The 21541-nt window shown below is 33.1% G+C and overlaps 1 protein-coding gene and 1 long non-coding RNA gene across 3 annotated transcripts; one reads left to right on the forward strand and one right to left on the reverse strand.

Annotated features, from left to right (window-relative positions):
- Positions 1-8071: 8071 nt before the first annotated feature.
- On the reverse strand, positions 8072-13690 carry LOC143051064 (uncharacterized). The gene is made up of 3 exons (XR_012970571.1): positions 13569-13690; positions 9780-9876; positions 8072-8231 (listed from the first exon to the last, which is right to left on the reverse strand). It is a non-coding gene; the product is annotated as an uncharacterized LOC143051064 (long non-coding RNA).
- Positions 13691-14950: 1260 nt separating this feature from the next.
- Positions 14951-18482, forward strand: LOC143051900 (uncharacterized). 2 transcript variants are annotated; one of them, XM_076224894.1, is made up of 3 exons: positions 14951-15264; positions 16674-16937; positions 17391-18482. In XM_076224894.1, exons 1-3 carry the CDS (start codon positions 15055-15057, stop codon positions 18270-18272), a joined length of 1356 nt encoding a protein of 451 aa, XP_076081009.1. In that variant the 5' UTR covers positions 14951-15054; the 3' UTR covers positions 18273-18482. The 2 variants fall into 2 exon arrangements, with proteins under 2 accessions (XP_076081009.1, XP_076081010.1); XM_076224895.1 differs by lacking the exon at positions 14951-15264 and adding an exon at positions 15365-15560.
- Positions 18483-21541: the final 3059 nt, after the last annotated feature.

The following is a 21541-nucleotide window of genomic DNA, read 5'->3' on the forward strand; positions in this document are numbered from 1 at the left end:
AACTGTAAAATAATGATGATCCAAAATGGAAACAATACTGATGGTGTATGATGTTGTGTTTTATATTTGTGCACCGGCATTACGACCATGTCATACTGAATATCTAAAAGAATTGATTGAGGACGTTCTTGAATCCTTTTTAAGAGAATTCCCTAATGAGACATTGAAACCAAAAGTTCATTTCATGCTTCCTGACCAGATCTAAAAATTTGGACCTCTAGTGCACTTGTAGACTTTAAGATTTGAGGCAAATCATAGTAACTGTAAAGAACGTACCCAAATAAATAAATGTAAAAATAATTTATGTAAATATCTTAAGAACTGCTGTTTAATAACAGGCTTGAAAAAAGTTGAACACAACTAAGCGATTAGTGAAAATACATATAAGCTACAATGTCCGATTATTTAAGTTGGAGGAATCCCAACACAGTCTTCTTTATCCTGTTAGGTCATGTGCTTCATATTTCCTTTACCTCTTTTACTTATGAGAATTTTAGGAAAAATTCGTTGGAAGGTCTTGAAAAATTCTTTCCCCGGATTTATTAAAGAAGGATATTCGTCTGTAATTTAACATGGAAATTGTATTTTATATGTTTTTAGCTCTCTGGATTTTCAAGAATCCTAAAACCAAATCTTTTGAAAGACATGGAAATTTTTAAGGCATAGAATTGCATCAGTAATTCAGTTTGAGTCCTGGGTTTTTGCGAAGAAAAGAACATAAACTTCAAGCAAAGCAAAAGACAAACATTTTTCAGAAGATATATTGTATTGAAAACATCTTCTTTGGTAGGAACGGAGTAGGTCCGGTAAGGGCCGATTTTGCCTCAAATATCAGCTTTTTCTAACGAAAAATTTTGGACATTTTTTTAAAAACACTTAAGTGTCTGATTCAGTGGATTCGATTAATTCATGTGTAATATTTTAACTGATTTAGTCTAAAAACGCTCCGATTCAAGCTTAAATATGAAAAATCTATCAAATATGCCAAAAAATTACACTTTTCAGATGGTTTTTGTCAAAAATGTAAGTGGCCGCGTCCATGTTCATCCTCATACTTTATAAATGTCTTGTATTATCATTAAATACAACTTGCATTTTCTCCATACAGAAATTAAGATATATCACATATAATTTGTGTATGCTAAAAAGAGGCCTACAAATGTAAAGGATAAAGCGATTATATATACAGATGTTAACGTGCGTTTTTGAATAGAAACAAAACATAACGCGTCGAGTTTCGTGTTGTGTGCTTCTAGATTTGTTCCGTAATATTTTAGTCAGTTTGAAAAACTAAATAGTTCCTGACATGTGACTAGTATTAAGAAATATGAATATTTTGAAATGCAAATTCATGTATGTACAGGTAAACACTTGAAATCTTGTTAACATATTACTATGATTCCTGCATTTACTGTTTAAATGTTTAAGGCAACATAGCAACTCATAGAACTATTGCCGTATTAAACCCTTAAATTGGCATTATTTCAGATTAGATTTAATGCTGAAATATTATGATTGATTGATTGTTGGTGGCTTAACGTCCAGTGGCAAATATTTCATGCATATTCAGGACGAGAACAAGTTCACAATAAATACAATAGGTAGGTTGTTGTAATAGAGGCCATCTAGAATGATGGTCGGGGAAATTTGGACTGCCACTGGAAAATGTGGGTATATTGGATAGGGACCGAAATTTTGCCTTGCAACCAGGCCACCTATGGACCCCTTAAAGAGTTGTTGCAAGGGTTCTTAACGTGCACAGAGCGTGGCACTCTCTTTACACGAGGCATCGGATTTAACGTCCCGTTCTGACGGACGTGACTACGAACTTGATACATCCCGCACAGCCAAACGGACGCCCCACTTCAGCAAGCGTTTTACTGCCGGTCGGGAGAAGACCAAGTGACCATATTTCTATACCCCAGTCACCCTTATAAATTCATGTAGATAAAAACAACATGTTGCAATGCAGTATATGTATGTTAAAAGTTTGCCATTTTCTTAGTACAATGGTATTTACTCATTCTCCATGACACTTTTTGTTAACATTAAGCCAACTGACTCACATTCCCTCTCCGAATATCAAATGACCGTCTGAATTGTACCAAACATTAGAATAATATGAACTCCATTTGTGTCATTTAAATGAATAGGCCATTGAAAGTTAAAGGCAAGGATAGTACAATTTGTAAAATTTGAATACTATATAAAAAAAGTAATACAAATGTAACAATAACTAGTAGAATAATAATGAGTTTATGACTTTTGACCTTGCATTTATTATTTGTCAACAGACATTACATAAACTACAATTTGATTTTTTAAAGGATTTAGTTAAAGAAAGAAAAAAGGACGTACTATACAAAACCATTTACACACCACTGTAAGTTATTGTGGTAAAGTGAAAATACTTTTGTTCCTACCTAAATTGTGGTTATTGTTTGATGAGTTTGAACAGTAAAGTACATGCATATCATATTATTTGGCATTATGAAATTGACTGTCATCAATTCTAATGCAAAATGCTTTTTAATATGAATAGCAATAGCATTAAAAATCAAAATGATCTTATAAGCATGTAACGTTTCTTTTTTTGGCCTAGTATATATTCAGTTTATCATATTTTCAGACCACCTACTTGTATCTTCCCATGTTTGCCAATTGTTTCGTCCTTTATTTTCCCCTTCATGTGTAACGAAATAATTAAAATATGAATTATTCGTTGACGAGATCCATTTGCAAAATTGGACCTTCTTCCTCTAGAATAATTGACAGTTCGGTTCCATACCATATCCTTTTATAATTGTTAAAGTTGAATCCATTCGACCATTTAAGGAAAGTTATTATTGTTAGTCAGATCTTCAAGGACTATCAAACTAATATCAATAGTAATATGATTATTTGGTTTATGCCTTCGTTAATTTTCAGTTGATGAGGGAACCATTAGAAGTCTCTAATCCATTAATCATTATCCTTTATTTGTTAAACGATTTCCAACGAAAATATTAAGTTCTTAAAAAAAACGATGATCTATTGATTTTCGATTGATAAATGTCCAGTGTCATATTTTTCATCCTATTTGGGGTTTTCATCTCTAGGTAATTCGGCTTGATCTATAGTTCGTGTCACAATTGTCTCAATAATCAGCATTTTTATGTGGTTAACTTTCTGCTTGAGTAATGTTTTTTTTTTAATAATCAGATATATCATCTATTTGAGTCATTAAGAACAAAGAGGTGAATCTGTCTGTTAATGATTGAGTAAATACACTGTGGGATTAATATATTTTGAAACGTCGTTCCAAACAAATGGATGATTAAATACAATTTGTGATTTGAAGAGTATCCTTATCGGTAGAGCTGCTCCGATAAAAAAAATCAGTCCACGTGTCAAGAAATATTTTTTTCGTTATCTAACTCGATAATGATTTAAATATTTCAGGACACGTTGAATGATTATTTTTTCTTCTCTATTTTATTTTTTTAGAATTTTTATGAATCTTTTAATGCTATTGCTATTCATATTAAAAAGTATTTTGCATTAGAATTGATGACAGTCAATTTCATAATGCCAATTAATATGATATGCATGTACTTTACTGTTCAAACTCATCAAACAATAACCACAATTTAGGTAGGAACAAAAGCATTTTCACTTTACCACAATAACTTACAGTGGTGTGTAAATGGTTTTGTATAGTACGTCCTTATTTCTTTCTTTAACTAAATCCTTTAAAAAATCAAATTGTAGTTTCTGTAATGTCTGTTGACACATAATAAATGCAAGGTCAAAAGTCATAAACTCAAGTTATTATTACATTTGTATTACTTTTTTTTATATAGTATTCAAATTTTACAAATTGTACTATCCTTGCCTTTAACTTTCAATGGCCTATTCCTTTAATTGACACAAATGGAGTTCATATTATTCTAATGTTTGGTACAGTTCAGACGGTCATTTGATATTCGGAGAGAGAATTTGAGTCAGTTGGCTTAATGTTAACAAAAAGTGTCATGGAATATGAGTAAATACCATTGTACTAAAAAAATGAAAAAGGCAAACTTTTAACATACATATACTCCATTGCAACATGTTGTTTTTATCTACATGAGTTCATAATATTTCAGCAGTAAATCTAATCTGACATAATGCCAATTTATGTGTTTAATACGCCAATAGTTCTATGAGTTGCTATGTTGCCTTAAACATTTAAACAGTAAATGCAGGAATCATATTAATATGTTAACAAGATTTCAAGTGTTTACCTGTACATACATGAATGTGCATTTCAAAATATTCATATTTTTTAATCGGACATTGTAGCTTATATGTAGTTTCACTAATCGCTTAGTTGTGTTCAACTTTTTTCAAGCCCGTTATTAAACAGCAGTTCTTAAGATATTTACATAAATTATTTTTACATTTATTTATTTGGGTACGTTCTTTACAGTTACTATGATTTGCCTCAAATCTTAAAGTCTTCAAGTGCACTAGAGGTCCAACTTTTTAGATCTGGTCAGGAAGCATGAAATGAACTTTTGGTTTCAATGTCTCATTAGGGAATTCTCTTACTGTTTTGGATTTCGAATGGCCTGAATGTTGTTTGACTTTGTATCTACGCCGCGTATGCAAAGAAATACCTCCAAAAACCGCGCATGCGTGCTTTCGTTTTATTTGAAAATTATCGACTATTATCATGGTCAATTTGACAATGTAATTAGAAAGAAGATAATCCCTACCTTATAGAAGGTAATATAAATACTAAAACATACTCTAAGGATGTGATTTTTATTCGTATTCTATTTTGTCAAAGTCGTTATTATAGCATAAATGTCTTCCTCGTCAGGTATCCCAAAGCCTCTAAATATTATAATATTTAGTTAAGATTGAAAGTTCAAAGCATCCATACGCTTCGAATTTAATTGTCGTGGATATTGGGATACTTTAATGAGATATAACGAGTCCAGAACTTATCCTGTATATGCTAATAAACACACTTAGTATTTGATTTGTATTCGTATTTTTTGGGCGAAAGATACCAGATGAACATTTACATTATGATAAAAAATAAACTTACAATGCCCTGACTGAAAAAGAAAAAAAGACAGACAGACAGACAAAAACACACAAAACACAAAATAGAAAATTAAACACTAAGCAATAAGAATCCCACCAAAGACTGGGGTGATATCATGTGCTCCGGAAAGGTAAGCAGTTCGTGCTCCAAATGTGGCACCCGTCGTGCTGCTTCTGTTATCATAAACCCGGTAAATAGTCTAATTCGGTAGTTCACATACGTGAAAAAGTATGGCGTCCGCTAAATTTACAAAGGGATTACTTCAACTTCACCATTTTCATTATTGGTAAGTTTCATAGCAAAGTCAATATATGCTGATCGAAGACCAAATATAAAATCATATTTTATTAAGGCATTTGAATGAATGAATGAATATTTTATTTGCGAAAGCATAAATAACATGCAATGGCAATACATTAACAAGTATATACAATATGACAAAACAACAGATAGCAGAGAATAATACATAATATAATAAAAGTACAATTAAAATGCTTATAATTAAAAATAACGAGAATATAAACAGCAAGTGTGTGCGCATGTGTCCAACATAACTATGTTGTGATAATTAGAATAATGCTATGTTGACAAAGCGAAATAAGGACAACATACAATTTATTGCAATTGATAATAATCAATGTAAAATTGTGCCAATCGTCTAAATGTCCACGTGTACAGTTACATATTGATTAAATATTATCTGAAAAATCAACATCATCATTATTAATCGCTGTTCGCTAAACAACTCGTGTAAAATTCTTCAAATATATCGCCTACTGTCTTCGTATCATCATTCTGGCCGACTTGTAAGAGTATTCTAAACCCCGCCAAGTGTACCAATTAATTCCACTTCCAAACGTCGATTGATCTCCCGCCAAATATCCACCATTCAGACAGCTATGATGACAGGTCTTATGCCACCAAGCACCATGGAAAGATATAGCACAGTTACCATACATCGAAGGGGGATTGTTGTTTGATCAAAAGTTGTAAACTTCATACCATTTGAATAGGAAAGACTGTCTCCTATAAAAAAAAAACAAAAAAAAACGTATATACTTGTACGGGACACGACGGAAAACTAAAATCGGGAATTTCCTTATTGAATGACAAAATCAAGACTTCAAACGAAATGAAAACTGTCGTCTTCTCGTCTTGGTAAATGCATTAAAATAAATAGACTTAATAAGATGGGATATAGTTACGATTCTGTTTTTAGGTCATTAAAGATTGCATATTTTGGCGTTACTATTGATTCACTTATAGGGTCTTTGCATCGGAACTAAACACATTTCTTTAAAAAAAAAACAGTTGTTGGCATGGCACGGGTTATGTTCTTCTCATATTTGTTATGATGGTATGATAATAAACCCCTGACGGGAAGGATTGTGCCTGATATTCATATGATGAAGACAAAATCTTTCAATCAGTTTAATTGAAGTCTGGAGCTGGCATGTCAGTTCACTGCTAATAGTCTGTTGTTATTTATGTATTATTGTCATTTTGTTTATTTTCTTTGGTTACATCTTCTGACATTATAATCGGACTTCTCTTGAACTGAATTTTAATGTTCGTATTGTTATGCGTTTACTTTTTTACATTGGCTAGAGGTATAGGGGGAGGGTTGAGATCTCTTAAACATGTTTAACCCCGCCGCAACTTTGAGTTTAGTATGACGTTCATTATCACTGAACTATTATATATATTTGATTAGGGGCCAGCTGAAGGACGCCTCCCGGTGCGGGAATGTTTCACTGCATTGAAGACCTGTTGGGGACCTTCTGCTGTTGTCTGTTCTATGGTCGGGTTGTTGTCTCTTTGACACATTCCCCATTTCCATTCTCAATGTTAATGCATGGTATATGTTTTTAATTACATTGATATAAATGCAATATAGTGGTATGTGATTGATAGTTGGTTGCTAAACGTCCAATATTCAGGACGAAAACAAATTAACAATTAAAACAATAAGTAGGTTTTGTAAAAGAGGCGTCCGGGCTTAGGTTCAGAGAAATTTAGACTTGCAACAGGTCACGTGCAGACCCCTTAACAAGTTGTAACATCGTTTCTTAACTACAATGGGCAAGGCGCTCTTTTTATACGTGACATCGGATTTAAAGTTCTCATTTTGATTGGACATACCTGCAAATGTATACATTCCGCAGTCAAATGGATGTCTACTTTATAAGAGGTTTTACTGCCGTTTGAAGGAAGACATATGGTGAGCATTCTTGTATTCCCCAGTCACCCTTTGGGGTATCGGTATGTGAACAGACATTTTGTTTTTGTTAGAATTCATTAAGTTCATGTTATTTATTTAGATCTGGATTATAAACTCCACCCGCAATCGAAGGAGACGGCTAAAGCTTTCTTTAGAATGGAACTAACAGCACGGGTTAACTGTTGACAAAATTTAGATTTTTTTTAAATACTAACTGGCTTTTCCACCTCACGCATAGATTACCTTAGCTGTATTCGGCAAAACTTTTAGGAATTTTGGTCCTCAATGCTCTTCAACTTTGTACTTTGTTTGGCCTTTTTAACTTTTTTAGATTTGAGCGTCACTGATGAGTCTTTTGTAGACGAAACGCGCGTCTGGCGTATATACACAATTTAGTCCTGGTATCTATGATGAGTTTATTTACTGTCTGATGTGATTATCGAACAGAACGTAACATCTGCGGTGACACATGTTGAGCAGGATCTACATATTCTCCAGGAGCAACCACGACCACTCTTAGCTTTTAATTTAGTTCGTGTTGCTTAGTCTCTACTTTTGTTTGTTGTGTTTTTGGTGTTATTGTTTGATTGTCTTTTTCTTTTGTAGCCATGGCGTTGCCAGTTTATTTCCAATTGATGAGTTTGAATGATCCTCTGGTATCTTCACACCACTTACATATCTGCAGAGTTGTAAGAAAACACTCGATGTTTATCTAGTTTGGTAATTTTTGGCCTGAAAGTCAATTTAAATCTGCCCAATGATATTTACCTGCGTCGCCACTATACCCACTGACAGATAATGCATATTTAGAAGGCGCATCACCTATGGCAAATGATTGATATTCTGCATAACGTGTCTCGTTATCAAAATCTTCTAAAACAACCCTAAGGGTGTATGCGTTGCTGGAAGTAAGTAGGTGAAGTTTTTCATTTCCTTAAACAGAAAAAAATATTTAAAATAATGTGGATTCATTTATTTTCGTGGGTATGAATTTTCGGGAATTAAAAAAAAAAGCGTACATGTTGGTGGATATTTAATATCGTGGTTTGCAAATAACATTGGTATCAAACGAATAATAATGAATCCACATTACTCTTATCCTATAAAATAAATCAAGCAAACGGCGGCTTGTGTGACCGATCGGAAGTATCAACGACGTGACAAAAAGAGCTGCTATGTTAAATATGAACAATAAATTCGCCTGTCAAAGCAATTACTATAGAACGCTATATTTAAGAGAATTGTTCCACCAATTTTATGAAAATTGCAATATTTAACAAAACATAATACTGAGAAATCCATGGTGGTACTGCACCTGTACTATTATTTGTCTATTGGTCATTCTTTTTTAGCCATGGTGGTGTCTGTTCATTTTCGACATATGAGTTTAAATGTCCATCTGCTACCTTTTGCCCCTCTCTGTCGTCCTTAAGTAAACCATATTGTCACACAGATTAAATACCATAGACTTTGAATACTTGGAAGAAAGTTATAATCGATAGCCATAGCAACAATTTCTGTAAATTAAATTTCGTCCTAAAATATTGTAAACTGCTTCCCACCATAATTGTCATTGCAATGCTTATCAAAAGAACCCGCAAACTTAACATTTTAAATTTTAATCGAATGAATAAAATTTTCTTCGAAATTGATGAAGGTTACTTTGTTTGCGAATCTTGTTTATATATGCCTGGGAGGTAGTTATTAGGGCACTAAACATTCGTTTAAATCAATTCCTCGTTGTCATTATGTCTAACTAACTTTACCATATGTTTATCGTCATTGCTTTTAAGTCTGTTTTTGATTCGTTTTTAGTACTTGATGTGGTATGTATCATGTAGTAATTATGTCGATCGTCTGTTTTTGAAGTACTATAATATTTATATGTCGTGTTACTGTACTTGTGTGTTGCGACGTCTACAATTTGTGTTTTAATGGTCGTGTACAGGCGTTAGTTCGTTGTAATCCTTATAAAAACAAACTTCAATAAAGTGACTTCAACATTTTTGGTTGATTTTGTGTTTTCATCGGGTTTCTAGTTGGGTTCAAATAGTCTTCATTTTGTTTGTTGTATTTTCCTAAAGTTATATTTTTAAGGGGATTTGTTGTCATGACGGTCAGTTGTTCAACGACTAAAGAGTTTGAATATTCATTTGCTATAGTCCGCATCTCTTTAGAGGATTATCAATCGTTTGTATATATCAACTACTGAATTTGAATATTCATTTTGTATCTTCTGACTCCTTTAGAGGATTATTGATAATCGACTAATCAGTTTGAATATTCATTTGGTATTGTTTAAAAATTCATTTTGTATCGTTTGAATATTCATTTGGTATCGTTTGAATATTCATTTGGTATCGTCCGCCTCTCTTTAGAGGACTATCAATCGTTTGTATATAGCATGACTTTCCTATTACTCCGTCAATGCATTTGATTATTTTCAAGACACTTTTACTTCCTCTATTTATACTTCACTACCTAGCCAGAATTCAGTCTCAACGTCACCAAATCCTATTTCAAACTCCTCCCAGTCTCTATAGAAGTCTACGTTACCATTTATTCTAGTATGGAATACCTAAAATTGCAACAACACATGTGTTTAAATTACAAATAGACGAGTATCTGCGCAAGAAAGCATTTTGGTGATTACTTAAATGAGGGTCCGGGTGGAGTTACAGAATCCAGAACAATGAACAAATACCACGAAAAATTTAGTAAAACATTTAGGAATATAGAGAATAGTCGCAATACTTTAAAATAATTATTTTCAAAGACACGTATTATACATTGCATTGCGTATTGGAAACTACTAAAAATGACCGTAAAAGAATGTTTCTCTCAATCGATTTATGACTTTAGAACAGCAGTATAATACTGTTGCCTTATTAGCTGTCCTATATATGTTGTTATTCACTTTGATGTCAAATGCTATAATAATTACCTTAATTGTACTTTTTCGCGGGTACTTATTTTCGGGAATTGTGTATTTTACACAAGTTCACGGGTATTTTTTTTCTCGATTTTTTTTCTCGAAATTAAATAAAATATGTTTTATAGTATCAGATTATTACATGACATTTTTCATATCGCATGTATTATCAGCCCTATGTTTAATATCAGCCCAGGAGCCGCATGGCTCGAGGGCTGATGTTCACCGAGGGCTAATAATACATGAGATAAGAAAAATGACATGTTATGATCGTTTTATCATATGCTTCAACAATGGAGAAACCTAACAGATTCATACATTGATCCTGTTTCGTGGTTCCTAAATAGAAGTTCAAAGAGTGAAAAGTTCACGGACGTCGGACCCCAAATTTAGTACATTCGATATGAAATCTTTCTATGACATGCCTCAACAAAGAAGTCAAACATTTGGATATGGACGAGTCGACAAAAAACCATGAATGCAACAATATACATAATGAACACTGTTCGGAAAAGTCAACTTTTTTAAAAGAAACTTTCTAAATTATGTTTGAAACTTTTAAAAAAGGCATTTATTTAATAATTTGTTTGTTTTTTGTTATTGTTTTTTGTGTTTAATTATTTTACACAATATGCCTTCCAGTATCCAAATAATTGGTTTGTACAATATAAAGTCATATGGTTCAAGGTAATCTCCAGTCAATATTTTTTCTCTGATCTTTAATTGGTTTTTACTTGTCACCTATTGATATTAATCTAGTTTGTTTAGTAATCAGATGAACAGGGTTGTAAACATGTCATGTCGTCCATGTAAGGTCAAGTTTACATGCATAGATGGACAGTAAGTTTTCAGTTAACAAGTTGGATTTAGATTCGCGTGTATTTATTTTCGTGATAATAAACCAACCGCGAAATTCGTGAAAATAAACACACCACGATAATAAGTACAATTACAGCATATAAAATATAAAATCAAAAAATCCCCCGAAAAGCAAAACAATAGCTGCCAATATGAATAAATAAAAGCAACAGTAGTATACCACTCCGTATCTCATACGTGAAATTTTGCCCTGAAATGATTTGTTCATTCGTTTGATGTGTTTTATCTTTTGATTTTGTCCTTTGATTAGGGACTTTCTGTTTTGAATTTTCCTCGGAGTTCCATATTTTTGCAATTGTTTTTTTTTTTTTTTTGTTATTTAACATTTCCTTTAAATTAGTTTTTGCCAACTATCTCGAAAACAGTAAAACATAAAACCAAGAAATTATCATTATTTGCAGATCTAAGAATATGACTGTCAAGCACGTTTAATTTTAGTTACTTTAATAGATCTACAAAACTAGGAATATGACTGGTGGTGTTTGTACTGCTGTGTCTTCTGTTGTTCATGTAGCGTTTAGTTGCCGGAGTTGTTATTTTTTAGAACGCAAGTTGCCTTTCTACTGCAAAGTTGTAAATGTCCCATCTTTTTTATAACCCAATTTCAGACGCTGTAGCTGATTCTCATTGCGTTCTAAAAAATATACATCTCCCCGATTTAATGTTTTTTCATTGCTGGACAAAAACAGGCTCGTCTTTTTCTGTACCAAGTTTTAAAAAGGACAGTAATTCTATTTAAATTCAAGAATTACCGAACAATTTCTCTGACCAGTGATTGTCTTTACACCAGGGAATCAACCCAGAATCATTGCAATCATCCACTGTAATTGTTTATACATTCCTATTCAAATACATTTGTAATTTTTAAAGAAAAAATAGTGTTTTTGAACACGCATCGTAAAGTATAGATCATCAATGGTAAAATAATTACAGGGAGATCAAGGCAATTTTAATCAAAAATTGCACTTAGAATCATTGACGTCTTTTTTTTAAAGGTTAATAGAACTATCCATATCCAATCAGTAGTTCAAATTTCCCCGACCTGCACCACAACGGCGTCTTTGACGGTTAGGTATGGAACGCTTTTATGGTCGTTCATTTCCCCAACAGTCGTGCAAATTATATGGAATAACCTTCACAAGACTAACTTTTTCCTCCGTCCCTGAAGAGCCGTTTTGAAACGGGTGGGTGTCACGAAAAAGGGGAGGTGGCACGTACATTTCATCTGAAACTTTTGGATTACTAAAAGAGAATTTAGAAAAAATAGTAAGGGCGATTTTCCCATGAGTTTATTATCATTGATTAGCTAGATTAATCATGTTTTAAATAGCCCGATAGATATATTTTATAGCACATGAAAATACGTCCCATTATATATTTGCATACCTTGAACAAGTATGCCTACAATAATCAAGGCCACGATTATTGTTTGTTTATCAAAACAAATGTTTTTTTTGTTTTTTAACGCCCCTGTGGATCTTTTAAATACGAATTATCAACTAATAGATATTCAAAGTAAGTTTTGAATTAAAAGAGCGTGTTGACGTTGATAGATTTGTAGCGTAAATGTGTTTCATAGTTTTGTTTAAACTCAAAACTAACAAAATATTACACAAGAATGAGTGCATATTACACGGATGGCCATATGTTCAGTGAACCGTGAATAAACTTATTATAAAAACCAGGATTGAAATTTCATATTTTCGCCAGACGTGCGTTTCGTCTACAAAAGACTCATCAGTGACGCTCGAATCAAAAAATGTTTGAATTTAAAGTAAAATCTGTAACTTGATATTAACATTAGAAAGATCATATAGGGATCATGTGTACAAGGTTTCAAGTAGGTTAGACTTCAACTTTAAAAACACTACCTTTACCAAAAACATTAAGCTGAAACGGGACATACGGACGAACGAACGAACAAACGTTACAGAAAAACTTAATGGTCACAAGTGGCGCATAAAAATGGGGGTGAAATATAAATCCAAGACACATGCAGTAATATAATTATCTGATGTAAATCTGATTCAAGATCGGTCTCTGTTTTGACGTCAAGAAGCCATAAAAATCCAAAAACGGATATATTCCTGACGTTGTACAGATAAGGGTTCTCAAACGAATATAGCACGACGCATTCTTCAGATGTCAGCGGATTTGGCGCCCCCCCCCCCCCCCCTCTTTCTTACCGGACATGACTGCAAAGCCAAATGTAAGCTCTCACGTAATTGTTTTACTGACGGTCGGTAGAAATATGAGATAACAATATCTAAATACCCAAGACACCAATAAGCAGTTTCAGAATCTAATGCATACTTGGGGATATTAAATGTTTTTACACCTAAACGTATTGATTGGTTGCAAATGTCATAAACAATGGACATTTAGCCAATGACGTGACGTTGTCTTAATTTTGGGGTACAAACAATAAAATTACCTATGATTCTTTACAATTTACTTACTGTCCAGCCTCCGCCATCTGTAGTCATGTCACAGTAGACACTAAAACCACAACTATCTCTATCAGGGTTGATGGTGTACACTCTACTCAAGCCTTTTATGTCACCGCAATCTCTTGGTGGAGCTGAAACATATATTAAGATAAGGAGATGCGGTATGTTTGCACTGATTGATTGATTGTTGTTTGCTTAACGTCCAGTGGCAATGGTTAAAATCAGAAAACTATCCACTATAGGTTGTTAGTGTTATTTTGTTGATTGATTGTTGCTTGCTTAACGTGAAGTGGAAATTTTGCCTTTGGAAATAGAACAAACAAGAAGTAATTGTAACAGGATGCTGTTACGAAGTCTCCCAAACAAAGCTCCCATAACTCGCCATTCATATGGTCCCATGTTCATTTGATTTGATTTTTTGTCCCATACAAGAATACAGTACTTGCAACCTTAGGCGTTACTGTTTGACGTGAACTTGACTGATTGGTGAATGGTCTGTGACGGATGTTTGACTGATCGATGAGTGATCGGTGATCGGTGACCCATAGGATCCGTCAGATAAGTCAAATTACCTATTTGAGAGAAACCCTGACAACTGTCACCGATCGATCAGTAAATTAAATTTATGCACGGATACGTATATATTTAAAATTCTTATGTAAATCGAACTCAACAGTGTTTACAATCGATGAACGCGGACCTCTACGAAGACACCTTTATTTACACGTTAATTTGTAATAAAATAAGTTGCAATAAGTGAAAATTATGGAACGCCACGACTGCCTTATGTTAATAATCAGCATTATACGCAGTGTTCACAGCATTATATGAAGTGATCACAGCATTATATGTAGTGCTCACAACATTATATAAAGTGATCACAGCATTATATGCAGTGCTCACAGCATTATATGCAGTGTTCACAGCATTATATGCAGTGTTCACAACATTATACGCAGTGCTCACAACATTATATACAGTGATCACAACATTATATGAAGTGTTCACAGCATTATATGCAGTGGTCACAACATTATATGCAGTGCTCACAACATTATATGCAGTGTTCACAACATTATATGCAGTGTTCACAACATAATACGCAGTACTCACAACATTATATACAGTGATCACAACATTATATGAAGTGTTCACAGCATTATATGCAGTGGTCACAACATTATATGCAGTGCTCACAGCATTATATTAAGTGCTTACAACATTATATTAAGTGCTCACAACATTATATTAAGTGTTCACAACATTATATTAAGTGTTCACAACATTATATGCAGTGCTCACAACATTATACGTTTTTTGTTGATGAAGATGATGATCGGTGATGATGATGAGATTGATGTATGATGAGATTAATGTATGATGAGATTGATGTATGATGAGATGATTCGGTAAACATCGGAAATTTTATCGGACATTGCCGAATCCGGTCAAAAAATATAGGACAAAAATTTATAATGCACCACCCAAATTTTAAATGGAACAGTTACTGAAGTCCTGTAATTTAGGCAATTTGTCCGAAAAGTTTGTAAAAGAAAAAATTACACCGGATATTATCTGCAAATTGGACAGACATGATTTTTACAATTTAGGGGTAGTTCATTCAGATGAAATGATGAAACTACGAATTGCGTGCATTAGTTATGGTACTGTTCGTCCAGAGAAATGCACAAGCCTTAGCAATAAAGTGAGTACAAAAAAAAACCAATAATAATATGTGTATAATCATAAATTACATCAATCATCAAATATCAGAAGAATTTTAAAAATGAAATTGTTTACCACAGTACAAGTGTGGACACAGATGAGTATGGATAGTATTTTGGATGTTTGACAGTGTCTTATGACAAAAGGGAGTTCTTTGTTTTCCAATATGGTATTATTAACTGTGTTGCACGATGACAACCAACCTGAGCATTAGGAGTATTGTTTATTTGATATTTAGCTTTTATGTTGAAATTCAAGACGGGCATGGAAGAGACGGTAATTACATTAATTAGTTATTTACCACAAAACAATTTAGCGGTAAAAAATAAATTAATGACATTAATATGTAAATTAATAAGCATGTGTAGCAGCAGAGGAAAATAAACAATCAATCGGAAAAAAATCTCTTAGAATATCACAGACATCAAATAGACTAGTCGTCCCCTTTAAATCATTATCTAATCCCCCCCTGGATCCACCAATGCACGGGTTATGTTCTTCTCATATATTTTATGAAAGTATGATACTAAACCCCTAACGGGAGAGATTGTGCTTGATATTCATATGATTTAGACATAATCTTTCAATCAGTTTAATTGAGGTCTGCATGCCAGCGCATGTCAGTTAACTACTAGTAGTCTGTTGTTATTTAATATGTATTATTGTCATTTTATTTATTTTCTTTTGTTACATTTTTTGACATCGGACTCGGACTTCTCTTGAACTGAATTTTAATGTGCGTATTGTTATGCGTTTACTTTTCGACATTGGCTAGAGGTATAGAGGAGGGTTGAGATCTTATAAACATGTTTAACTCCGCCACAATTTTGCGCCTGTCCCAAGTCAGGAGCCTCTGGCATTTGTTAGTCTTGTATGATTTTAGTTTCTTGTGCATAATACGGAGTTTAGTATGACGTCCATAATATCACTGTACTAGTATACATATTTTAAGGGGCCAGCTGAAGGACACCTACGGGTGCGGGAATTCTCGCTACATTGAAGACCCATTGGTGGCCTTCGGCTGTTGTCGCTTTGACACATTCCCCATTTCCTTTCTCAATTTTATTGTTGTTGAATTATTTGTGTTTTATATAAATGTCCTTTAAATGTGTGCAATTTCTCAAATAACTAATATGTTCACGAAAGGGTAAAATAAAAGGTAATGTTTTGCTGCATATTTATCAAATTTTAAAAAAATTGAACTATCTACGTTTTCAAGATTTGTCTAACTTGAAGCTATATTTTGTCCGTGTGTTTATAATTTTTTTTATGAAATTGCTGTACCATTTAAGTGGTCGGATTTTGATTTTTTTTTCTGTTTTACTATTACTAAGGGGTTTACTATATGGACATGAACCCAAAATAAAGAAACAACATATTTTTTTTAAGGCAGGTGCTCCAAAGTTCATTATCCCAAAGGAAATTTTGAACAACCTTTTGGAGGATGGATTTCTCATTTCTGACATAGCTAACCTGTTATCAGTATCGGAAAGAACAATATATAGAAGGATGGACGAATATGGATTAAAAAAAGAGTATTTCACAGACATCGAAGATGGCGCTTTAGAAGACTTAATTACAAATGTAATTACAGAGTTCCCTTTTTGTGGAGAAACCTTACTAAGACAAATTCTGGTTCAAAAAAATGTAAAGGTAAATGAGATCATTATTCAGTTAAGTTTAATCTTTCTTACTGTTTCCTCTGATCTTAGTTTATTTCATTTGCATATTATTTGACCCCCCCTTTTTTGTCACTTATATTACAGATCAGTGTAGCACACATTCTTCCATATAACAACACATTGAAGTAATGTGAGGAAATTTGAAAAATTAGGCTGGACAGGAGTTTTATGTAAATTACAGGCAGGATGGGACATTGCCCCAAAAAAGACAGGATGTCAATTTATGAAAAAAATGAGAAAAAACCTAAACAATGCAGGACCGAAAAGAGTGAGTGAAATATTCAAACGCAGCAGATATTACAAAAAAAATGCAGCACAAAATTCTTCACCCTAGCAATCCCCCCTCCCCCTAAAAAAAAAGGTAGCTCACTCACATTGGTTTTACATTATGATTAGTGTTACTTATGCAAGTTCTTTTTTACAGGTACAAAGATCAAGACTTCGGGAAATTCTACATCATGTTGATGACAATGGAATACAAGACAGGCGTGCAGGAAGGCTGAAAAGAAGAGTTTACAATGTGCAGGGTGTTAATCACCTTTGGCACATTGCCACTAACCATAAACTCGTACGATGGAATTTTATCATAGCTGGAGGAATTGATGGCTTTAGCAGATTTATCACTTTTTTAAAATGTATTGATAACAACAAAGCAGAAACCGTTGCAAGTTGTTTTCTTGAAGGAGTAAATGAATTTGGGCTTCCACTTAGAGTGAGGTCTGATAAAGGTATGGAAAATAGTAAAGTTGCCGATTTTATGATTGAAAGGCGAGGAGCAAATCGTGGAAGCATGATTGTTGGTAAAAGTGTACACAACCAACGCATAGAGAGACTATGGCGTGATGTCTTTGATGGTGTTCTTGCATACTATTATGTGTTATTTTACTTCATGGAAGATGAAGGGTTGTTAGACCCTCTGGATGAAATTCATATGTTTTCACTGCATCATGTATTTATGCCAAAAATAAATGAAAAACTGTGTATCTGGAGGGAAGCATGGGCACGCCATAGATTGCGCACTGCAAAATCATCTCCTATACGCTTATGGTTAGCTGGACAAATGAATAACCCAATAGGAACACAGAATGACCTAGCGGTTGAAGACGAAGAATTTTATGGAGTAGAAGGAGCTCTTTTTGATGAAGAAAATCCAAGACCCATCTATCATAGTCTGACATTCACACCCTCTCATGAGTGCAAAACTGAATTACAAGAACAGTGTCCTTCAGGATGGACATCAACAGCTTATGGAATGGATGTTTTCTTGACAGCACTTGAAATTATTCATTCATTTCATGAACTATAATTTCTTCAGTATTTGCATGCATCTGACTATGCAAGCTTTTCAGAGATTCTGTCATGGACAAACATGTATTCATCTCTCTAGTCATAACGAGTTTTAAATGACAATGAAAGCAGATATAATGAATAAAACTACTATCATTTAACTGCATTATTACACGTATGTTAGAAATTTTCAATATCACATTATATGAATAAAGTATGTGACGTTTAACCGTTTAAACACTAAAAATGGAACTTACTTAAAAGCAGCTGCATGAAAGACAATTAATATGAAAGAAGATACGGTATGATTGCCAATGAGACAACTCTCCAAAAGAGACCGAAATGACGCAGAAATTAACAACTATAGGTCACCTAAAGGCTGTCAACAATGAGCAAAGTCCATACCGCAAAGTCCGGTATTTAAAGCCCCTAAATGTCAATGTAAAACAAATCAAATGAGAAAACTAACGCCTTATTTATATAATAAAGGTTCCCTTCAAGGGTTGGGAAGATTCCTGGTTCAATTCCCATTTCCTGTTGCTTAGTCTTTAATTTCCTGTATTGTGTTTTGTGTGCTATTGTTTGTCTGGGTTTTTGTTTCTTCTTCATTTGCCATGCATGGTGTCGTCAGTTTATTTCTGATTTACAAGCTTAAATGTCCCTCTGGTATCATTTTCACCATCTTTTGTCAAGGATGGGCCCTAAATGATACTGGATTGATACATGTACCTGTCGTCCCTTTATATATTAACAACACAGAAGAAATATACATTTTGAATGTATTCAACAAACATTTAATATGTTGGATAACAAACAGAAAATTCACAAACTTTCATAAATTTATTAAGTAAAGTAAGCAAGACCAATACTGGGTCTGGACCTGTTTCAGCAGTCTTCTTTAAAACCCTTTTTGTGAACTACCAATTCACAAATTAACATAATCATTAACCAGAAAATGTACAAACATTTTAAAACATTATACTTTAAGAATTTACAAAAAATGCCTTAATAAATATCTTATTGTAATCTAATTAAAATTTATGATCCTATTTTTGCCTGATGTTTTCTATCTTTATAGTAATATTAAAGTAAAGAGATGTGGTGTGATTGCCATAAAACAGCTATCACCATAGTTCAGATTAAGTAGTAGATGTATTAAAGCAATTATAGGCCATTATACAACCGTTCAGTACAAGCTTCAACAATGAGAAAAAAGTGCCAGCCATCATGATTTCGGACAGTTGGGTCAACAAAAAATTCCTGGAGGATTAGAAAAGTATAAACTCTCTTCAAGTCTAATTACAATTGTGTCCCTAGATGAATTTTAATGATGTTTTTCGTAAAACCTTTTATTTTTAACAATGTTGACCACCAAACATGTAACTTTGACATCTGTCAACCACTATTCTTAAAATTATGCTTAATATACAATTCTCTTCAAGTGAGACTAACAATTTTGTCTATGAAATGAAAATCTTTTACAATAAGTGATGGTGATTTATCTAACTCTTGATTCATAGAAGTATAAATGCAGTAAATGTCAACATGTTCCTGAACCCAACTCTTGATAAAATTGAATAAAAACAGTAAATTTGCTATATGAACTGGTGTTTTAATTGGATTTGCTGCTGCTAACACAGGTAACATAACAGTAATTAAAAATATAATTTACCCAAACAATCTCTTTTAGGACATAATAAAATAAACTTCCAATAAAATACATAATATACAACAGGCATGACAGGAGTGTGCAAAAAGCTAAAAATACATCAACAAGATTAGACACATAAAAAAATCTTGCCTGTTTTAGTGGTCATAATTGAATTATGTTGCAAGTAAAAAAGAGAAGTTAATACTACCATGACTACAAGCATTTCAATGATCATAATTATGAGGTCAAGGTTAGAAAAAACCTTTGACAACATAGGCTGTACAAAACTATTCTCTAATACACCTAAATGTAGTAATCCAATTGAAGTATCTCAGAAACAAACTAAATGCATTCAGTAAACATAGTAAACAGGAACGATAAAATTGAAAATGTATCACACATGAAAAGCTCCGGTCATAAAACTTTGATACCAAGTTTCAGAAAGTCCTGATATTTAGTTTCTAAGAAAAATATATCAAGACATCACACAGTAAAGCTCACTCATATAAACATCAATACAAATTTCAGAAAGGTTTGTCGAAGTTTGTGAGAAAATGAGACAAAATATACATCGGTCACAGTGCACACATTTTTTTAAAACTAGATACCCTAATAATCATAATGATTGTGGCTAAGTTTGATTAAATTTGGTCTAGTAGTTTCAGAGAAGATTTTTGTAAAAGTTAAAAGACAACAGATGCCAAAAGATGAATTAAGCTCACTTGGCCCTTCAGCCAAGGTGACCTAAAAAGAAAGCCCTTTAACATGTTAAAAAAAATTTCCCACCTCCCTTTTTTGGAGCAATTACCCCACACTCAATCCCAGCCTTGCCTTTGTAGTACAGAATCGTGTAGTCAATTTTAGAGAGATGCATACACTTAAACAAATGTTATTGACTGGAAACTGAGAAAAATGCTTATTTTTGGCCTCTTTGTTTGACCCCCAATTCCCGCATGTTTGGGATAATACCCCCCCCCCCCCCCCAATTAAATCCTAGTCTTTCTTATGGTACAATGTCGTAGAGATCTATACACTTACAAACAAGTTATTGTGCGGACATTACTAAAATGCTTGTTTTTGGCCCCTAATTTCTAAACTGTTGGTACATGTATCATAACCCCCAAATGCAACTCAACCTATCTAATGGTAAATAAATGTCCAGAAACATAATGTGCCTTCGGATGAAAATAATACAGACAACATCATAACATTATTCTTCAAACCCCAAAAATCTGTTGCAGTCCTAGTATCTTATATCCTCTAATAGCTTACATTTAAATTTGGAAAATATTTTGTTTATTAAATTAATTAGTTGTGATTAAAACTAAAGTTTATTTTTGTTTTAAGAAGTCAGATTTCTAAATCACTTATTTAAGATAAATAATTTGAATAAGCTGGGATAAAAATGAAAATCATTTCAAAAAATAAAAAATAGTGCTCTTTTTTTGTATCATTTACAATCAAATAAATTTAAATAAATGTAAAATTTCAATAGGTAAATTAAAACAATTTAATATTTTCAAGATATTAAATAAGGCCTTTTGTAATTTTCAGAGAAAACACAGAGATTTGTACATTCTGCATTCTGAGAATAAAGAAATTCAACCAACATTGACACAATGCATAAAAAAAAGTGT

This window comes from Mytilus galloprovincialis, chromosome 11 (assembly GCF_965363235.1).
Source record: "Mytilus galloprovincialis chromosome 11, xbMytGall1.hap1.1, whole genome shotgun sequence".
NCBI classification, from domain to species: Eukaryota; Metazoa; Mollusca; class Bivalvia; order Mytilida; family Mytilidae; genus Mytilus; species Mytilus galloprovincialis.

Coding starts and splice junctions, on each gene's coding strand:
- LOC143051900 (XM_076224894.1), top strand. CDS start 15,055: ATGGAACAGTTACTGAAGTCCTGTAATTTAGGCAATTTGTCCGAAAAG. Junction 15,265..16,673: donor GCACAAGCCTTAGCAATAAA/GTGAGTACAAAA, acceptor ATTTTTTTTAAG/GCAGGTGCTCCAAAGTTCAT. Junction 16,938..17,390: donor TGGTTCAAAAAAATGTAAAG/GTAAATGAGATC, acceptor TCTTTTTTACAG/GTACAAAGATCAAGACTTCG.